This window comes from Rattus norvegicus, chromosome 6, assembly GCF_021556685.1.
Source record: "Rattus norvegicus strain SHRSP/BbbUtx chromosome 6, alternate assembly SHRSP_T2T, whole genome shotgun sequence".
Classification (NCBI taxonomy): domain Eukaryota; kingdom Metazoa; phylum Chordata; class Mammalia; order Rodentia; family Muridae; genus Rattus; species Rattus norvegicus.
The window spans coordinates 26,398,337-26,419,689 of NC_141539.1; the positions used below are offsets into that span (position 1 = coordinate 26,398,337).

Here is a 21,353-nt window from a genome sequence, read left to right on the forward strand (position 1 = left end):
AACACTCCCCTCCCCACATTCCTAAGTCAGGTGGCCACAGACTCAACTCTAAGGAAGACAGAACAAAGGCCTGCACACTACAGAGCATAAGCATTCTGAGTTGTGAAGATGAGCTTACAGAATAATGGGATGGAAAGAGGAAACCGTAGCACTAATATAAAAATCCAATCTATCATAAAGCCTAATGGTCATTAGGAATCATTAAGGACCCCACAGAGACGTATCTCAATCCCTAAGACTTATATCCCATCCATGTAAAAAGGCTAAGAAGTTAAAACGAAACCACACAATTAGTACATATAAGAAAGTTCCAATAACAGAGGGAGAGTGAAAACCTACATGCCATGGGGTCGAAGAAAACCAAAGTGGCACAGCTACTTAGAGAACAGAAAATGTGTCATATTTAGTCTATATAGGACCTCTATGTTTTGTATTTCAGGATAATCAATGAAGAGACGTATGGCTGGCGAGCTATATTTATTGAACCCAATCATCTACTAGACTAAGTGCTTCATATTGCTTACTCGATCCTGGTGATTTGTACAGCTATACAAAGATGTTTCAATCCTTCCTTGGTATTTTACAGATAATGAAACTAAACCTCAAGGAGATCACGTGGCCCAACTTCCATCTAATTTCAGAGATACTGAAGGTGTCTGTAAATAATGAACTGTCCGAGCAGCCCCTGGGGAATGGCTCTCATCAGTCCCTCCATAAGAGAAGTTGTTGACCTGTAACTTGATGACCTGCCAGGCTGCCTTCCCTGGTTTAAAGAGCCAGCTGGAACTGGCTCCAACCTAGAGTGAAGAAACAGTCATTGAAGACAGAACCAGACTGGCAAGAAGGGCAGATTGAAAGCCAGATGCAAGGAGTGCAGGTCCAGTGATAAGAGCAGCCATCAGGAGACAACTAAAATCTACAGCTCAAGAAGGAAACAGAACAGCACGGAGAACTGGCAAAAGACACTAAGGAATGCTGTGTTAGGTAGAGCAAGGACCCCACGGATGTCTGAAGTGAACAGTGAATGATAAGGAATGAAGCACCATGTACCCTGAGCCAAGCATAGGGACAAGACAGCCCCCACCCGAGTCAATACCAACTAAGGCTTACCTGTTCTGACATAAGCTCTGTTTCCATTCATAAACCACAGAGTTGTGTCGCTAGGTAGCCTCAGAGTATACTGCACAAACCCAGGCTGGTCATGAATGACCTTGGCAAGTTCAACATTCACTCAGATTACAAACAGATTGACAGACAAATCCCCAAGAATATTAGGGCTGGAACAGTTTGTTTTAAATTAATTTTTAGTTAGCAGGGCAGCTAGAAAGTTTCTTTACGTCATTTTCATGCACTTAAAGTCTTTGTGCGAGTATGGCCATTCCTTTTCTTCTTAACTTTTAAAGGAAATTCCTTTTTGGAGATTTATTTATTTTTGTTTACATATACGAGTGGCTTGCCCACAAGAATGTAAGCATATGATGGATGTTTGATGCCCTTAGGGCTCAGAAGAGGGAGCTGGACCCCCTAGAACTGTAGTTCGTGGTGGCTGTGAGCTTCTGTGTGGGTGCTGGGAACTGAACAGGTGTCCTCTCCAAGAGCAGCAACTGCTCTAATCACAAGCCCTCTCTCCAGCCCCAAACAGCCAAATTTAACGAAGTCTTTTAACAGAAAAATTGACTGTGAGAGGAGACCACTAGTGTCCCAAAACACCACAGCCTTCTGGTCAGGGACTGTCTTTTCTAGAGACGGCAGCTAATGAGTGCCATGCCTAGATTTTCTTCCAAATAAATGTTACTACAGGATATTCCAAATCTTTAACGTTCTTAACCTAAACATTTCCATTAAAAAGGAAGAAAAACAGGCAAATTATGAGACTATCCTAACTTATCTGAGCCGATTTTTAAAGAAACAAATACCAAGAGTTTATTTGCCAAGATGAAAGTCCTGAGTTCGATGCCCGGAACCCACACGGAGGGAGAGCGTTAGCTCTCACAGGTTGTCCTCTGACCGCTACCTGCATACCATGGTCCACTTATACATGCATGTGCACACACATATACACAACTTAGACAAATATAGTTATAACAATTTTATATTAAATATAGCCACTGATAACTATTAAGAGAGAACTAAGCGGTTAGTGGAGATTACCTTTCTATAACATGCTATCTGAGTACCAGGGTCTCGTCGCTAAAATGCTCTATCTACCCCCTCTCTCCTTTAGGTTCATTTCCCTTTCTCCATGAAACTCATGGCCTTGAACTCCTGTGCATTTCATTGTCCAGTTGTTCAGCTGAATGCTGGAGAACAGGAACCCTGAGAAGGGGTATTCTGTTGTTTGCTCTCAAACACCCATGGCCCTAAAAATACCCAGTGAATGAATAAATAAACATATGCCAAGACATGGAGCATTTGCTCAACTCAAAACACAGGGTAGATTCTCTTGGGACTAGGGTGGTGGTTCGCAACCTTCCTAATGCTGTAGCCATTTAAGACAGTCCCTCATGCTATGGTGATCCCCACCAAAAATTATTTTATTGCTACTTCAGAACTGTAGTTTTGCTAGTTATAAACTGTAATGTAAGTAACTGTTTTCCAATGGTCTTAGGTGACACCTGTGCAAGGGTCATTTGATGCCCCAAAGAGGATGTGGTCCACAGGTTGAGAACTCTTGGGCTAAAAGAACTGAGTCTCACTATCCAGTTCATGTTGACCTGGAGTTTGATTTGTGCCTCAGGATCTCCTCAAATTCTTTTCCCCTTGACGCGGCATCACAGAAACTGAGCTTAAGGCATGTGTCATTATGCTCCGCTAATACCGCACCTTCTAAAATGCAGTTTAGAGTACCCAAGTATTGAGGTGAGAAATAAAAAATAAAGGCACAAGAAGATAGAGGTCAGCATTCATTAGCATTGCCTGAAACTTTAGAATTTAACCCAGATTGCTCTCTGTTCTCTCTCTCTCTCTCTCTCTCTCTCTCTCTCTCTCTCTCTCTCTCTCTCTCTCCATATACACATATGGATATATGTGTGTTATATATTACATGTGTGTGCATGTATGCAATGTGTTGGCATAGAGGCTGTGAAGCTCTAAAAGGAGCAAATCTGATCGACCCAAACCATCCCTAATAAGCTTTGAAGCCAAATATACATGCATGAGCATGACGTGTCTGCTCTCATCCCCACTCATCTTTTCAGCCCTAGAAACTCTGTGACCAGTGAAAAGATTAAGATGGAAAAACAGGTTTCAGTAATCTATAAAAATCCCCCGTGGGAAACTGAGAAGAGCGGCAGGTTTGATATGAGCAATGAAGGAATGGTAATTCTGCTTTGGAAGCAGATCTTGAGCTATATGTTATAGAGCCTGACATTTTACCCAAAGGAGGAGGAGAAAGCACACTGCCTATCCTTAATGACGGGAGACAGAAAACATTAGCAAGGCACACAAGGAGCCCAAGTGTGACTCTGGCCTAGTTGAGCAATAGACTGACCTATAGGACTCAGTGTTATTTCTACCTGCTTACTCACCAGTGTGAGTAGACGCATAACATCAGGGAATCCATGAGTCAGGAGGTGTTTGCACTGTTGTGAGCTATAGCTAGTTAAGACAGAGTTGGCTAAGGCATTGCTTCTGGTTCATACACGCCAGTATGTGAAGACGAGAACACCAAAAGAACTCGGAAACATGACAGATGGGAAAACAAAACCAAATGCACTTTCTGAGTAGCACCAATGGCATGGATCACTGCTTATCTATAAACAGGAGGTGAATGGAATCTCACAATCCCATTGGTTGGAGCTTCTTGGCGATGAGAATGGGGATGGAGATAGAGACGTGATGGGGATGGGGATGGGGATGTAGATGGTGTTTTAGAACAAGGGCAACTGTACCAGCAACAATGGCTGCACAGGTCCTGATGTCTGGTCATGAAGCCAAAGCACTGACATTGTCTCTGCTGTCAACTAATCTCCATCACTCTAAGCACCTAAATGTCTCCCCAGAGTTAGCAGAATAAAATCAACATTTGTAACTGAGTGGAGGGCCTTGCCTGCTCTGTCCCCATCTCTTGCAGCATGTGTTCTCTGTTCGCTGGGATCAACTACATTGGCCTTCTCTTGCACAGCCAGCTCCATTTATCCAGAGGTTTCTGGCATACATCTTGCTCTCTCAGAAACGGTTTCCCTTCCTTCCTCATTGAAATGTCCATTAAGGAGTGTTTGAGAGCAACCTGTTTTATGATTCATTTTGCTCCTCAATATATTTCAGTATGTGACACAATTATTAGGGTGTGTATGTGTGTGTGTGTGTGTGTGTGTGTGTGTGTGTGTGTGTGTGTGTGTGTAGTTACTACACATTTGGAAAGAAATTAAAATAGGAATGAAGGCTATGCTAAACTCACATATTCAATGTTCTGGCATGAAGTAGAAAGATGTAAATTTCTAAAAAAAAACAAGATTTATTTTCTTAAATCTCTGTGTCTAAGTATTATCTTACATGTATGTATGTGTACCAAAATGTATGCAGTGCTCCAAGGCCAGATGATGGTAACAGAGCCCCTGGAACTGGAGTGAACTGTAGTCACAGGTTAGTGGTGAGATGCCGTGTGGGTTCTGGAAACTACAAGTATCCTCTGCAAGAGCATCCTATGCTCTTTTTTTTTAAATAAATTATTTTATTTATATGAGTATACCATTGCTGTCTTCAGACACCAGAAGAGGGCATCAGATCCCATTACAGATGGTTGTGAGCTGCCATGTGGTTGCTGGGAATTGAACTCAGGACCTCTGGAAGAGCAGTCAGTGCTCTTAACCACTGAGCCACCTCTCCAGCCCCGCATCCTATGCTCTTAACAGCTGAAACCGTCTCCCCAGAACTAAGAGCTCAGCTTAAAACAAAACAATCGTAGGCAAACAGATGCACAAAGGCAGAGAACCACAGCAGCAGAGAACTCTCTCTTCTTTAGCTCCTTCGTTTCAGTTCTGTGTGTGCCATGCCAGCTTCTTGCTGTGTCCCATCTCTCTGTCTTCCACTCCACCTCACTACATTTTCTTCCCTTTAGTCCAGTACAGGGATTGAACACAGGAACAGACACAAGCTAGGCACAAGCACTATCACTGAGCTACATCCCCAGCCGTTTCCAATCTGAGAGAAGATCTTGCTATGTACTCTGGGCTGGCCTGTAAGCTGCAATCCCTCTTCTTCAGCCTCCCAAATAGCTGGGATTGAGCACATATACTTCCCTTTCTTTCCTTTCTGTGGTGTTTACCATTTTGTTTTATTTTATTTAAGATCTTAGTAGGGATAGTTTGGGTCCCTCAGAACTATTTGTCCCTTTTAGAACTTCATGTACTCTGTGCCAAATCATTTTCTTATATTCCCCATGATTGAAAGGTATTCAAAACTTTTCTGAGAACCACATAAGTTTCTTCAATTTCACCTTTATTTTCAAAGAATTGAAATCCTGATGGGAGTGTGGTGGTACCTACCGAGGCATTGTCCATTCCAGCCACGGAACCCTTCTGTGCAGGGCACACACTGGTAAGAACCTGGGGAATTCACGCATTGTTCCTCGGGACAGGTACTTGGGGTCAGACACTCATCGATATCTGGAACATTGAGAAGTCAGGTAGTGAACATTGTATCAGAAGGCCAAAACAAACTCTGAATTTCATCATGGGTATGAGAAAAAGCATCTTATATTTCAGGAAAGAAGGTATTTGGTGAGGCACTGGGTGTAGTGGTGAACCTCCAAGAGGAACACACAGGTAAAGGTGGTTAAATATTTGTACACATTGGAAGGGCGGCCTTCTCCTCCCTGGGAGTCAGTGGGTTGTCTGGGGCCACACTGTGGACCAAATCTTTCAAGTGATAGCAAAGCTTGCCAGAAAGAAACACAAGAAAGGAGGACAAGGGTGACGAAGCCACACATCCATCCAATAGAGGTTTTCTCCATAGACATAACATCTCTAGTGACATAAGCACTTTGTTTTCGTGGACCAGAGGGCATTATAGGATTGAGTAGCTTAACTATCATATTATATGGATTCTTACAAGTGAAAGAGAATGAAGGGAGAATGAACTCATCAGATACTTCAAAAATTTTCCAGAAGAGGTGATACGACCATCTATAAACTCTCCAGCAAAATGCCACTTTTACTGTGCAATGCTAAGTGACTTTATTAATCACAATTCTTTTTTTTTAAAGAGAGAAACCACTTTAAATATGGTTGACATTGTGTCAGAGGTAATGAGGGGTGTGTGTGTGTGTGTGTGTGTGTGTGTGTGTGTGTGTGTGTGCATTTGAGAGAACAACTTGTGAGAATTGCTTCACTCCTCCCACCCTGTGGGTCCTGGGGATTGACCTTAGGTTACAGAACCATCCTCAGTCCTAGGCATGGTATCTTATGTTTCAAGACACTTTTTAAAAAAGAAGGGAAAAAGGTTCTAGTTTTAAAATGATACCAGTAGAAGTCTCCTTTCCTGGTGAAGCATTATGTATTTACAGAAGCACATGTTATGTCTGTTTCTGAATACAAAATGTACAAGAGAGAAGACATCAGAACATACTTATGGAAACACACTTTTAGGATTCAAGGCAAAACGTGAAAGTGAAAATAAGCAGCATTGGTTCACTAATTAATCACAGGCATTTGCAGTCGTCATTCTAGATACCTTTAAGATCACTTCCTGAAAGAACCTTCTGCACAAAAGATGCTTAAAGCGAGTATCATGGGGACAAACAAAAACCGAGTCGTCGCTGTAACTACATGACATCCTGTTGTGATATCCCCCTCTCCCACTGTATATGAATCCTTTTCTTTTTTAAAAATAGGAATGCAACTGCCAAACCAGAGATTGTCACTGGCCACAGACTGCTCTGTGTTGAGGTGTAGGGCAGCACCTGCGGATTTGCTGAAGCACTTCCTGCTTGGCCTTCATCTGCAGAGCCAGGGCCACCTGCCTTGTGACATTTTAAGGGCAAATGAGATAATGTCTGAAAATTACAATGGGCTCCTTGGAGACTCTACTCTGTTTGAAAGCAGCTTCCTTCATGACGTCTGAGACAAGCTTCAGGGAGCCAGAGACCTGGGGACCTTTGGTTCTGGTCCACCATGGAATTAAAAACAGTCCCATTATTTGGTCTCTTTTTCTCTTCAAGCCTTTTTATGGAGATAGATGGATGCACACCCACGGAACCCTGGTGACTTGTTAACCTCAGTTAAATAATTCCCATAGATTATTACTGAATCTCCTGTAAGCTATAAAATGCAGCGTTTTAAATGTTCTAGGCTACTTTCTGTCATTATTTAAATATCCTCTCTCTTCTTTGCGACTATATATGGAGCATAATTAAGGATTAGTGCTTGGTTTCCTTTTTGTGTATGAATATTTGCCAAACATATCTTCAATTTTTAGCACTATTTTTGCTTGGGCCAATGGAGAATACATAGGCAAGAAGTCATGGAAGAGGATGTAAGGACTTGAAAGGGAGAAGATGAGGAATTATATAGGCTGCAGCTACATACATTCATACTCACAATGACCCTGCCAATTGGTTTCCTGGCTCTCCTTTGATAGGCAACATAGAAAGGTTTAGACCAGACAGTTACTATGAACGAGAGTTGTCAACTAATTCCCACCCATGCTTTTCTAGTCACACACTCTGTACTGCAGAGGAAGGATTCCCTAGAAGAGGACAATGGGGACACTTTGGTGCTTGTCCAGTGGCACTGGGCCATAGATAGGAAGGTTCATGGCTCTGCACTGATCCAAACTGATCAGATGCCCAGTAACACACAACGCTCCCACTTGTCTCTAGAATTAGAACCCAAGTGGCTGAGGCAAGAGGCCAGCAGGACAGGCATGTATGGACTGCCAAGAAATGTCTAATTAGTTCTCATTCCAGCCCTAGGTCATCTGCGTGTGAAGGGAGCCAATATGCAGAAGCCAAGGGACAGCTAAGGGAAGACTGGTCCACTGAGCATATCCCTTCTCTAGTTGTAGAAGCCTGCCCACAGTGGACATGATTCAGAGCTTCAGGCAGCTGTAGGAAGCCAGCCAGGGAGTGCCAGGATCCAATACCACATCTAACTCTAAACCCTTCAAACACCAGGTCAGGGTCCTGTGTCTTTGTGAGTCCGTGTCAATATTGCTGCAGAAGTTAATCTCTCTGGGGAAAATAATTACCAAAAAAAAAAAGAAGAAGAAGGAGGAGGAAGAGGAGGAGGAAGAAGAGGAGGAGGGGGAAGAGGAGGAGGAAGAGAAGAAAGAGGAAGAGGAGGAGGAGAAAGAGAGGGGGATGAGGAGGAAGAGGAGGAGGAGGAAGAGGAGGAGGAAGAGGAGGAGGAAAAGAAGAAAGAGGAAGAGGAGGAGGAGGAAGAGGAGGAGGAGGAGGAAGAGGAGGAGGAAGAGGAAGAGGAAGAAGAGGAGGAGGAAGAGGAGGAGGAGGAAGAGGAGGAAGAGGAGGAGGAGGAAGAGGAGAAGGAGGAAGAGGAGAAGGAGGAAGAGGAGAAGGAGGAAGAGGAGAAGGAGGAAGAGGAGAAGGAGGAAGAGGAGAAGGAGGAGGAAGAGGAGAAGGAGGAAGAGGAGAAGGAGGAAGAGGAGGAGGAGGAGGAGGAGGACAAAGGAGTAATAGTGATGTAAGGTGAACATCTGCACCAACAGAAACACCAATTAGAACATAATTCTGACCATGCTGTACACAGTTTCCAAGACATTTCACTAATGAGCACCATCTCCATCAGTGTAATGAAGAAACGTTATCTAGCACTGTTAGTCTCTGGCTCCAAATTGGTCAGACAGCGCTTCAAACAGTCTGCAGGAAAGTTCCAGAATACACGTAAAAAGAAGACAGTTGAGACAAAAGAATGCAGCAAGATGGGGGGGGGGAATGAAAAATGAACCCAGGTTACACCTGCATTGTATTCACAGATGAGTGAGCGGCCAGACACTGTAATTAAGTCTGGCCTCATTCCAGAATAATCATCAATTAACTGTGCTCGCAACTGCAAATACCAGGAAAGACAGATGCCAAGGTGAAAAATAAGGAGAATATCCACGTAGGAAATAAGGCAGACAGAGCCACGGAAGTCAGGCAGAGGCTGTGAGCAGAGAAAGGGCTTTGAACCTTGTTAAGGGACCAAGGACTCACTGGGTCACTGAAGAAGAGCAAAGCCCACGGCAGCTGCCTTCCAGCCCTGGGTCTAGACCCATCTATGTCTCGGAGTCCTGAGTCACAGGTCTCTCAGTCTTGTCAGCACACTCACCCTCACAGTGGCCCCGTCGTGACATCCGGTACCCACTGTCACAGTATTCGCATCGGAAGGCCCCAGCAGTGTTGATGCAGCGGCCGTCCCTACACACATCGGGCCTCAGACATTCATCCACATCTGCATGAAACACAGAGTATTGTCCAGGGTTATTCATTTTTATTTGCTATGTTTTTATTCTTAGTTTCTAGTGAGCAAACAAAATAATACATTTCCTTTATGGCCTTTACATTTAGTTTTGTTTTTGTTTCTCCCCCTTCCAACCTGCTCCCCCACCCTATCCCTTCTTACTAATGCTGCCCCAACCTGCATCCTCTCCCAGTATCTCCCTTTATGCCTCGATGCCACACAATTTCTCTTCCTTCCACCATATCTAGATCTTTCTTTTTAAGTATCCTCCCCCTTCTCATGGGTCCCTTTCTGGTTTCCTGACCCCTAATCATATTCATTTCCATAAAAAAACACACACATGTACATACATACATACACACGAACACACAAAGTTAGGGGTTGCATATAAAAACATGCAGCATTTGGTTTTCTGAGTATAAATAAACTTACTTAATATTTTCTAGAAATTTTAGTAATTTCATTTTTCTTGAGAGATGAAAAACACTTCCATTGTGTGTGTGTGTGTGTGTGTGTGTGTGTGTGTGTGTGTGTGTGTGTGTGTTATCTAGGCTGGTTCCAATTCCTGACTACTGTAAATAGCACAATAGTAGCTATAAGTGTATAAGCATACATAAGTGGCAGGATACAGAGTCTTTGGGGTATGTGTCAAGAAATGGTACAGCTAGTTCATATGGCCATTCTATTTGTAGGGTTTTCTTTTTTAGAAGTCTACACACTGATTTCCGTAGTGACTATACCAGTTATGCCTTGCAAAGAAACCACTTTCTACGTCTCCTCACTCCTATCTATTTAAATGTGATAGTAAAATATCTGGTTTATGCCATCATCACTTTGATGTACTCAGAACGCTCTCAAGGTGAATGTTTACATTCACATGACGGCGGTGGTGACCCCAAAATAAGCTCTTTTATTGCACACCTTTGATATGCATCCTTCCAAAGTGTTGCCTCCCAGGACCAAGCAGATTGCTATAGCATAGCCAATGTTAATAATAATGTTTAATAGAAGAGTGTTGCAATGTTTGCGTGAGTGCCGAACTTGCCCATCCCCCAAGAGCCAACGCCAAGAACAACATCATTATTACCTATACAGTTAGAACCCTCCTCACTGGCCATAAACCCTGCTGGGCAAATACACAGGAAACTTCCCTCTGTGTTCTCACAGCGACCCTGGGAGCAGAGATGCTGGGCCTGAGCACATTCATCAATGTCTGTTAACAAGAATACGATGGGCAAAGTTAGAAGTGCGTATCAGGACTCTGTTTCCATTTTCTGTGAAGCACCAACTAGCGACACCACTCCCTGGGGATCAGAGAGTTCTTCATAAGCAAAAAAGAGTAGCCAAAGGGGAAATAACCCTTAGGAGTGTTCACAGGGAATGTGTAAGTTTCAAAGGGTAAGACTTAAAACACTATAAAAAGACCCCATAAAACCTAACTATCACTAGTGTTTCAACAATACAGATGCTGGCTCAGTAGAGAAAGTTATCCTGGCGAGCAGGGGCGCCGAGCATTGGGATTCACCTTCACCAGGAAAGTTAGAGACAGCCCACTTGCAATGCATCCAGAGCCACTGCTGGGTCGTGATCGTCTCTATTACCTTTCCTGCTTAGTAACTTAAGTTCCTAAGGTGACTACACATGACAGACGCAGGAGAAAGTAAATATCAGTGGGGGGTGTGTCTTATACCCACTCACCTACACATATGCATACATATATACATATGAAATGCAGACAGTAAAGTAGTGCTGGGTGTGTGTTCTCGGTGCTTACTTAATCATTCACTTACTGACTTCTTGCCCACGTCTTAAAATGGAGGAAATTTTCTTTTAAAACGTTAAAATGAAGTTGAAGTCAACGCACTGTAATGAATGACTAGTAATTCTATAACACCCATGAGATACTCCCCCTGCTCACTTAGGAATCCACTCTTCATGCATGAAGAGGTTTTGAATTTAGCAACTCCTATCCGAAATCAGACTTTGCATGCATATGTCAGACTTTGCATGTATACATGGATTTATTACTGCTGCATGCTTCAGTGTTGATTTGTGTGGGATAGAAACAAGATTATAGGTAGCTATGGCTGCAGTTCCTATTTTATTCATTTTTGTAAAGCAGCCCACTTTTATGCAAATGTCCCACCTGTAGCAAGGCATTAAACACAGAAATAAGAGAATCCTGGGATTTGAGCAAACTACTCCTTTTTAAAAAAAAAAAAAATTTAAAGCTCTCTCTAAAGAATTAAACAGTAATGTTTTCCCAGGATGATTAAAATTAAGAAGCATTCCAAGTATGCAACTGTTTCCTACTCAAGAGTCTGCCTACCACATGTGTTCCTTACCAATGCACTTCCTCTGCTGCTCACTGAACTTGTAGCCCTCGTAGCATATGCAGGTATACCTCACCGGCAGGTTGATGCAGTGTCCTGCTCCGCAAATATCCGGGTTCACAGTACATTCGTTGATTTCTTTAAAAGAAGCAAAGCAATGTGAGGAACACCACCTCAGCAGGCATTTCAGTGTCCCCCTGTAACAATGTTTCACAAGCAGCTGAGGTCTGTATCCTGAACACTGTGGCTATGAGTTTAACTGCAAATTCAGGCAACTGCTTTGTGACGGACCAGGTGGTTTCACCTAAGCTCGTCCCTCATTTCCGGGGGAATCAAGTTAGAAGGTGAACTAAACAGAAGTTCAGAAGTCTTCCATGATGAAGGTGTAAGAAAATCAATCCTTCACAAAGCAACTTCCTGCATGGCCTATCAAAGAGTTCCTCTGAATTCTATTTCTTCTTATGGGAGAGAATTTGAGTCATCACACGGTCTCTTCTAATGAGAAATGTAGGAGGGATTTCCATCCATTGGCACTTCAAATTTGAGTTCCTCAGAAGTGTTCAAGCTCATGCAAAATTTTACTTCTACTGTCCAGACTCCTAAAATTTCTACATGAGTATTGCAATGCTAAGGTGATCACACTTTGCCTTAGCAAAGTAGAACCGTACCTTAAATCTCTTCCATTTGCCCTTGCTTTCCTACTGATGCCTCTGTGACACTTCCTGCTTCCTCCAAAACTGCACTGTCCAAGCCCTCACCCCAACCCATACCATCACATGTCATCACACCATGATGGTGGAGATGCCTAGGAATGCGTAAAAATGAGCTTAATTCATCGAAAGGTGTAGGATACTAAAGGGCCTTTCTGAGATGGCTTGCCCACCTAAGACATCTTTTCTCCAATGACACCTGCAGGAAAGTTTAATGGCAGAGTGTGGTAAGCACACCAATTGCTTTGATGGCTTGCAGTCAGAAAAGGGTATACATTCTAATGTCATGTATAGTCCTGTAGCATGGGATAACTTACTCAGTCATTTCTAGACCATACTTTACCAGTGCAAAATAGAAATAATCGGAGTTCCAACTTCAGAGTTGAAAAGAGCCCAGTAACACATGTCACTTAATGTGCAGCTCAAAGGCGTTGGTCATGACTATTGTTCCTACTGTTCACAATGAAGTCATATACCTAACAGGGATAGAACTGGAGATGGCTCTCCACTTAAGAACACTGGTTGCTTTTCCAGAGGACCAAGGTTCAATTCTCAGCAGCCACACTGTTTGCAAAACCCAGTCCCAGGAGATCTGACACCCTCTTCTAGCACCCACAGCCACCAGGCATTGCGCGCGCGTGATCACACACACACACACACACACACACACACACACACACACACACACACACACCATGCACATAAAATAAAATAAACATAATGTCATTTCTATGTGCAACAAAACCCTGAAGGTAGAGTTTCACTGGTATGAAAGCATAGACTCTCAGGTAAAAATTCTCCTGTGGGAATTTCATAGAGGAAAATAAACAAATACATCTCCAGTTTTCGTTTATTCATTATAGTAGATGCCTCCTTTTTAATTGATTGGCATTTAACACTCTTGGTTTGTTAATTATTGAAATTCCTATACACATTTTCCTGGCCACTTTCTTAAAACAGAAAAGCCAAAAATGAATTCATCAGAAGGTTGAATGCACAATGATTCAGAGCTAACTGAAGGCTGTAAAACTGGGGTTTAATCACGACAGCAACCCCCCTCATGAATACCAATTTCTTGAGGAAATATTTATCTCTTGTTTTCAGGCATTACTTAGGTTGGAATTTTTGCACACATGAATGAAAGTCTCCAAAAACACATGGTGCTGGGACAGAACTCAATATATTCCCACCACACAGTTTGTCAATGTATTTCATTTATTCCTCTTACGTTGGTTCTATTATGTCCTGTTAGCCATCTGCAGGAAAGATGGCTAACAGTGACAACTCTTTAGTTGTAAGAAATGGAATGAGTAACAGTGGCCTTTCCCTTCAATCCAACACATTAAATTAGAGCTGCGGGGTTGAAGTCATACAAGAGAAGAATGTTGGGGAGTTTGCATTGACTGTCTTGTAGATTATGCATTCAGAGGCACAGCTCAAAAATATTAGTCCTGGTTAGTGGGGCACTCAAGATGTATGAAACTGTCTCATTGACACCACTAGAGGGTACTAGGAGATGCATCCAGGAAGAAAGGGAGGGAGGGAGGAGGGGAACGAAGGAGGATAAGAGATGGAATGGAAGGAACATTCCTACGACACAGTTGATTTCTTCATTGGCCATCCCATTTTCATGGAGATTCATTATTATGATTAATGTGTTCTCAAAGATTGCTACCATTCACTTGCTAAGCAAGACCCCGCCCTCCTGGACAGAAAGAGCCTCAACCGCCTTCAGGATAGCTTGATGCTATCTACAAAGCAAACACCAAAAAGTTAATCGAAATCAGTGTTTTCCTTAAACTGAGTATAAGTCAGCTGGGATTGGCGTTATAGTTCTAGAATCCTAGCACTTGGGAAATGGGAATGGGAGAAACAAGAGTTCAAGGTCAGCATGAGCTACATAAATCCCTACCTCAAAAAGGTAGGCACTAAGCTCAGTGGTAAAGCACTTGCCTAGGATGAGAAAAGCTCTGGGTTTGCCTTTGATCTCTAGCATGTGCACATGAGTAGACATATATATCAGTGGGGGAAGGGGCATGAGCATGCCTAGCTTCAAGCTTCAGGCATTCATGCAGGATGGACCGCATTCCTACAGAATGGGCCACTCTATGAAGACACATTCCTTTTGGAAACTGTCTACATGCGCTTTGGAAACACAGCCAGGACATTCGGCTGAGGCCTAACCTCTCAGGCAGTACTCATTCCTGTCCTCAGGGGTTCCCTGGTTAAAGTGACTGTCCTTTGTTTTAGAGATTGTTAGGTAACCCACTGAGATGGTTGGGTGACTGAGTGTCCCACTGGACTATTTCCTGTACCCTTCAAAATGCTTGCATGTGTGCATCTTGGGTTGTAAGACGGTGCTGCCCCTGACACAACCTCACCCTCACCAGCTCAAGAACCTTATTCTCTTCCTTGGTCTAGAATCCACTAGGGACTCCGAGGAAAGAACCATGAGCAAAAGCCAGTGGAAAACCAAATGCTCTGTGCCTCTTAGTTACAATGTCAGTGGGAGACTCAGAAGCTCAGTGTGTTCATTTTCTAAAACTCAGTGAAAAGAGAAGCTTTGGGCCAGTTGTAAAAGCCCATGTGTTGGTCTCAAGGTCACCCGTTCATCGTGTGATTATCCAAACGGATAGAAGAATAAGGAATCAACCCACAGACAATGGAGCTAGAATAGCAAAGGGTGACGATTTTATACTTGAATAACCAATTCATTTCACATCGGCATAGTGAGACCGTAACGGTTTTGAGACCGTAACGACAGTAGGACTATGCTTCAGAGTTGAACACTTTCAAAGGGGCCAACTCTAAGTTCTGGAAAAATCAGACTAGCACATAGTTTTTAAAACATTCTGGCCATGGTCATTATGGAGGTTTCTATAAGGTAGTTGTGGGAGAGGAAAAGCAGTTCCTGGCCAGCTTGCAAGGGCAATAGAAGAGTGAAAGCAAGGCATCAAGTATTAACTCATGGAAAGGTTTATTAAAATGCCCTGGCTTCCCAACTTCCCCAGGAGGAGCAGACATTGTCCCACAACAATTGAAACAGATGTTTCCACTTTGTAAATATTTGCTAGAGAAATAAAGGTTTGATTTTTCCAACCTATCCTTCAGCTATTGTGACACTGTGCAAAATCAAGAATTTCTATGCTGAAATGCCTGATTTATTTGGAAACGGTAGGCCAGTAACGCGGCAAGTCACCAAGTCAGCTGTTCGGAGTAAACTAATGCTTCCCGCAAATACTCCGCCTCTTTTCTAATTAATTATTCCGCGTCCAAGGGTGTGTGGCTACGTCCAAAAAGGCTCCTCTCCAATCTTGCAACCACAAAGATATCATCACTGAGCAACGTGGAACTGATGGTGTTTATTTTAGAAGCGTAGGTTAGTCCATCCCTTCCTCCAATTATGGGAGAAAATAGCAGCAAGACATGACTTTGTGTTTAAACTTTAAGGGATGAAAACTGTACAACGTCCCTGTGGCCAATAATGCTCAGGCTCCTTAAAGCTATACGTTGGTCCTCACATTAAATTGCCAGGAATGGTTACATTTTGATTGAAAGTGAAATTTGGCATGACACGGTAGTCTCATGCTATTGCACTTCATGTTCACGTAATAACTCAGAAGCTGCAAACACATCAATTAGAAGACTCTCGACTTATAATTTTCTCCCTAAGGATGGATTTCTTCCAAAAGGTTATTTTACTGGAGGAAGTGGAAGCACTTACAACTGTTACACAAAATGGAAAAAAGAAAGTCGGGTCACTTGTTTCCTGGAAGGAAATGTTTGTGCTTCAAACATGTGATAGCAGATGCTACTGCTGAGTATCTGCCAGACTAAATTGAGCTGTCCTCTTACAACTTCATATAGCAGGGCTGCATTCGTTTCTCTTTCCTTCAGCTCCCCAGTTCGCTGAAGCCCAGAAACTCCCCCTTGTTAGTCATTCCTCACGTTTGCATTTAAGCGATGAAACCAAGACTACTGGGGCAGGAGAGATGGCCCAGTGGTTAACTGCCCATTCTGCTCTTCCAGAACCATCCATGACTCTGCAGACACTGCACTCACACATGCCCAGAGTCTGCCCCACCTATATGTATGTATATAGACATAATTGGAGATATATACATACACACACACACACACACACACACACACACACACACACACACACATATGTGTGTGTGTGTGTGCCAGAACTAAGCCAGGGAGTGACCGCCCGGGTCCGAGAGTATCAGGGGGCCAGCGTAGAGGGGTGACACACAGGAACCCATCACGCCTATTTTTTATTTTTACCGCAACAATATTACATGCTTATATGTCTTCAGATGAGCAGGGCAGATGTCCACATATATGGGCTCAGAATATAGAACAATAATTTCAGTCATGCCCATTGTAAAATCATCATTTGTATTTGATTACAGAGCCAATTTTCTATTAATATCTGTCAGTCTATTGATCTATCATCTGTACCAATCTGTAAGTCTGTATCTCTCTCTCTCGATATATATATATATGTATGTATATACATATATATAGATATATACACATGCTACACACACACACACACACACACACACACACACACACACACACACACACACAGGAGTCCGTCTCTCCCCCCCGCAGTCTTTCTCAGTGCACAAAGTTTATAAGAATGCTGTGAGCTTGTGAAGTCTCACTTTCTCTCCCTCCCCATTTGTAGCCCCAGGATGACTTCCTACACAGTGCCAACCTCCATATCCCTTGGCATTAAGGCAAGGTGAGGCTAGGCCATCTGAGTGAAACTCGCCCACCATTCCTGAAAACCTTTTAGATTAGCAGTTCCCCCTTTCCCTGTGGCATTGAAGACTTTCTCTCTCTTCGGGGCCCCATCATGGTGTTAGGGTATGATCTTCTCCTGATGGCTCCACTTGAGAGCCTCATTACGGCCGCCTACTGTCATGAGCCTGTCCTCTTCTGAAGGGCAAATTACAAACGTCTTCTTTCATTATAGATCTCTAAAGATATTTAGAACTGCTCACATTTCTACTGCTCTTCACTTGGTACTGATAATAAAACCCAAGAGGGGATGCCATGTAGCTCAGGGAGGGCCAAGGCCAGCGGTGCAAGTGTGTCTTGGTTCTATCACTGAACTGCTTCTAAGTTCATGGTTGAGCCTATGGCCTACCTCTTTCTCCTTTGTCACTTAACATTTTATTCTCAGCAACTGAATGTTTGGATTCAATGTTTTTCTCTATTATATATTATGTCAAAATTCCCCATTTATTTCTGTATCATTTTTCCTATACATCGTCTTATTCCATTTTCCTATTTCTCTACTATAAAGAACATTACCTCATAATATTCTCCCATTTGTTTCAAAAGCAATACATTTCTAGAATTTTAAAAATAAGGATTGAAATATATATATTAGAAAAAATTTTGAATATACAAAATAATATCTAAGAGCATAAAGATCACCTATAAACTTCTAGCTCGTCACTGGTAAACACGGATGCAGTTCTTTTGATCTCCTTTTCCTTGTTTGTACACATTTAAAAGTAAAATTGCAATCATGACATTGTGTCCTATAGTTTTTTCTTAAGTATTACTCCAGAAGTATTTCTTTAAAATACTAAATATTCTTTAAATACATTAATACCTCTATAATGTGCCATTGTACATGTACCATGATTTCCTTGTGCACACTCATCATCAATACATCTATACTTATGACTAACCTTGTGACGATCTATCTCACGCATTTGTTAGTCCATATTAAGTGTAGTCTGCAGCCATGTTCTCATGGGATGCACAGCACAGCAAATACTCACTGACCTGTTACTTGCGTAGGAGCAATCACTTGGCTGGCACTTGATGTAGAACCTTCAGGAGCCACCTCCACAGGCACAGGAGGGGATGTCTTTTCAACCACTACTGCATGAGGAAGGGGGACAGGGAAATTCAATCTTGGCATGTACACTGGCATCCTTGTACAAAATATAAGTACGACTTCATCTAAATAATGCAATAGCCCTGTTCAGGAACTGACGATGATCCTGAAAGCCCATGGTATTAAGTCAGAGTTCAAAACATGACCACTTGATAAATAAGAAGTTCTGTTTGTACACTGTATACTACACAGAAATATAGTATACTATATAGAAGTTGATATTTTCTTACATACGCTACTCTTCTCAAACCAACATTGTTCTAGTATAGGGATGTACTGCAATGACCAGAAATAGGCATTTCATGATGAATTAAAAGATACAGCTCAATGAATGATTCATTAAACACAATCAAAGACACACACACACACACACACACACACACACACACACATCCTCATGAATTGTTTCAGAATATCCCTTTAAACAACACACATCAGCTCAGGTTACCTGGGAACTGTGGGTGCAGATGAATAGTTGAAACCCCTGGGGAGAGCTGGGGTTGCCCAGGTTCAAGTCTTGTTTTCTCTTGATCCAGTGAGGGTATTTCCTGGGTTGTTGTTTTTGAGACAGAGAGAGAGAGAGAGAGAGAGAGAGAGAGAGAGAGAGAGAGAGAGAGAGAGAGATGCAGAGACATAAAGCAGTAATTACTTTAATTTTCCCATGTACTGTTATTTTTATTTAATTATACTATCAGCAAGGCAAAAATATCATGGATCAGATACACACCTACATATATGGCTTTAAAACATCATGATGTTACAATGCCAACTTCTTATTTTTAGCGGCCATGCTATTTATCTATGCACATGCTCTCATCCACTTCCTTGGAATTCAAAGACAAACCTTGAAAACAAGGACCTTGGTTCCATGTTTGATGTGAACTCGGCAACATTAACTCTAGTTGGGGATGAACTAGCCATGTCCTTTACAGGTGGCTCTGCCTCACAGCCACATTTTGTAGATGAAATGATTGGTGTAACAACTGAGACATAAGGCAGAAAAGCCACTAAGCTGAAATACTCAAAGCCAGGCAGTTGTCACTGTGGCCTTCTTTAGCCCACATCTAACAGGTTGACATTCTCAGCTCTCTCAGCTGTGGAAGGCTGCCATAGCAACAGCAGCTGCAGTCTTAGAAGACTTGTGGCTTCCTAGCTGGACCTCACGCACAAAGGGAAGAAAAATCAAATCCATCCATCATCGTGGCTCAGCTTTCAACTGTAACTCTGCAGGGACTTGTGCCAATGGGACACTTAGTCTAGTTAAGTAAGGATATGAGCTTTGGCTCACATCAGCGTGGGGCCAGAGAGCTCAGGACACCTCATTAAGTGCATTCATCAAGTTACTTCCTCACTATTAGCCAGCATCTCACCTCTCGGGCTCAACTTGCAGAAAGCCCACTTCCGGACATCCGGTTCACTCTTGCCCTATTGCCTGGCTTTTGTCATTACCTTTCATGTGTCTTCGACAGTAGATCCCCTCACAGACAGTTTCATCGGAAACCCAACTTGTACATATTAATTCCTACAGGCTAACTCTGGACATGCTATAAATTCCTCATACTTCCTACAAAAGCAATCAGCCTCTAATAAAACTTCATCCTTTCTGTCAGTCAAATAATCCATCTAATAGTCCAAAAAATGTTCTATCCCACTCAGATTTAGTCATTGTTTTTTAGGGCTTCCTCTTTCATTTTCTACTCTCAACCCTGTCCATGTTCAGTATTCTTTGTGGTGGTTACCCTTCCTTTCCTGCTTTCCTTTTTGTTGTCATTGGTTTGGTTTTCTTTTTGGCGCTTGTTTGTTTGTTTGTTTGTTTGTTTGTTTGTTTGTTTTGAGACAGGCTTTCTCTGTGTAGCCTTGGCTGAACTACATCTTGCTCTGTAGACCTAGGCTGGTTTTAAATGCACAGAGATCCACCTACCTCTGCCTCTAGAATACTGTGATTAAAGACATGTGCCACCACAGCCCAGTGGTCTACCCTTTTCTCATCCATAGTCCTCAGAGCTACAGTCTAGAGTCTCACGTTCAGCTGATGGCATCACTTAATTGTCCTCTCAAACTACCAGTCTCTCTACCTCAGTTGCTCTTGCAGTAGTTCTAGGAATCACTGACCACTTGCTACATTTCCCCACATACCCTGCTCTCCATACAAAGGTGGCCTCCATCAGTCTCTGTGTCCTCTTCCCTGAAGCCCATGGCATACACCACTGAAGAGCAGCCCACAATGAAGCACTAACTCACTTCTGTGGTTTACAGCAGGATCTCCCCTTCCGCCTTAGGTGTGGCCTTCCATATCAATACCACTTTGCCACTTAACAGGCGGGGACCCAGTTCAGCGGCTACTACCCCACAATTTTGCTGATTACAAGTATAGTTCCAGCCCGTAAAGCAGGAGCATGTTCCCTTTCTAACAGAAGCGTTGGTATTCCGTTCTAAACCTTCCTACACATTCTCCACATCTACCTTCAAGATGGTGAGACCTTTGTAAAGTTTCAGTTGTAAACACATCTTCATTTCATTCCCTACCCTGACTACTCCTTTTTTAAATTAAAATGAAGTTAAGACTATACAAGGAAAATGGTCAAAGGAAGTTAAGACTATAAAAGAAAAATGTTCACTATCTTTTTCTGATTCAATCCTCCCTCTCTGTGTGTTTTGGGGGGAGGGTTGCAGGTGTTCACACCCATGCACTAGCACATGTGTGCACACACACTTGTGCCTGCCCATGCATCTTCACCTATATGTGTGGGCGGGTAGGGGCCACGGGTTGGCATGAGGTCTCTTCCTTACTCACTTCTTCTCCTCATTGTTTGAGAAGTATCTTTTCTTTCATGGTCTCACTTACAGTTACAATAAACTACACCATCAAAGAGGACAGAGCTGAGTTGTAATAGGTTTGTTTAGGCAGCTTCCTGGCATACTTAGAAGCCGGATGATTTCTCCCTTGTGTCATCAAGAGCTGAACCCCAAATCCATAGAATTG

At 42.7% G+C, this 21,353-nt stretch overlaps 1 protein-coding gene across 23 annotated transcripts in view; it reads right to left on the reverse strand.

Annotated features, from left to right (window-relative positions):
• Positions 1-21,353, reverse strand: part of Ltbp1 (latent transforming growth factor beta binding protein 1) — a 395,618-nt gene that overhangs the window by 92,582 nt on the left and 281,683 nt on the right. For all 23 annotated transcript variants that reach the window (XM_087554460.1, XM_087554459.1, XM_087554462.1 and 20 more), the window contains 6 exon segments: positions 18,819-18,918; positions 18,256-18,354; positions 11,744-11,869; positions 10,486-10,611; positions 9,267-9,389; positions 5,487-5,606 (listed from right to left, as the gene is read on the reverse strand). In XM_087554460.1, the coding sequence (XP_087410586.1) occupies positions 5,487-5,606; positions 9,267-9,389; positions 10,486-10,611; positions 11,744-11,869; positions 18,256-18,354; positions 18,819-18,918 (694 nt within the window).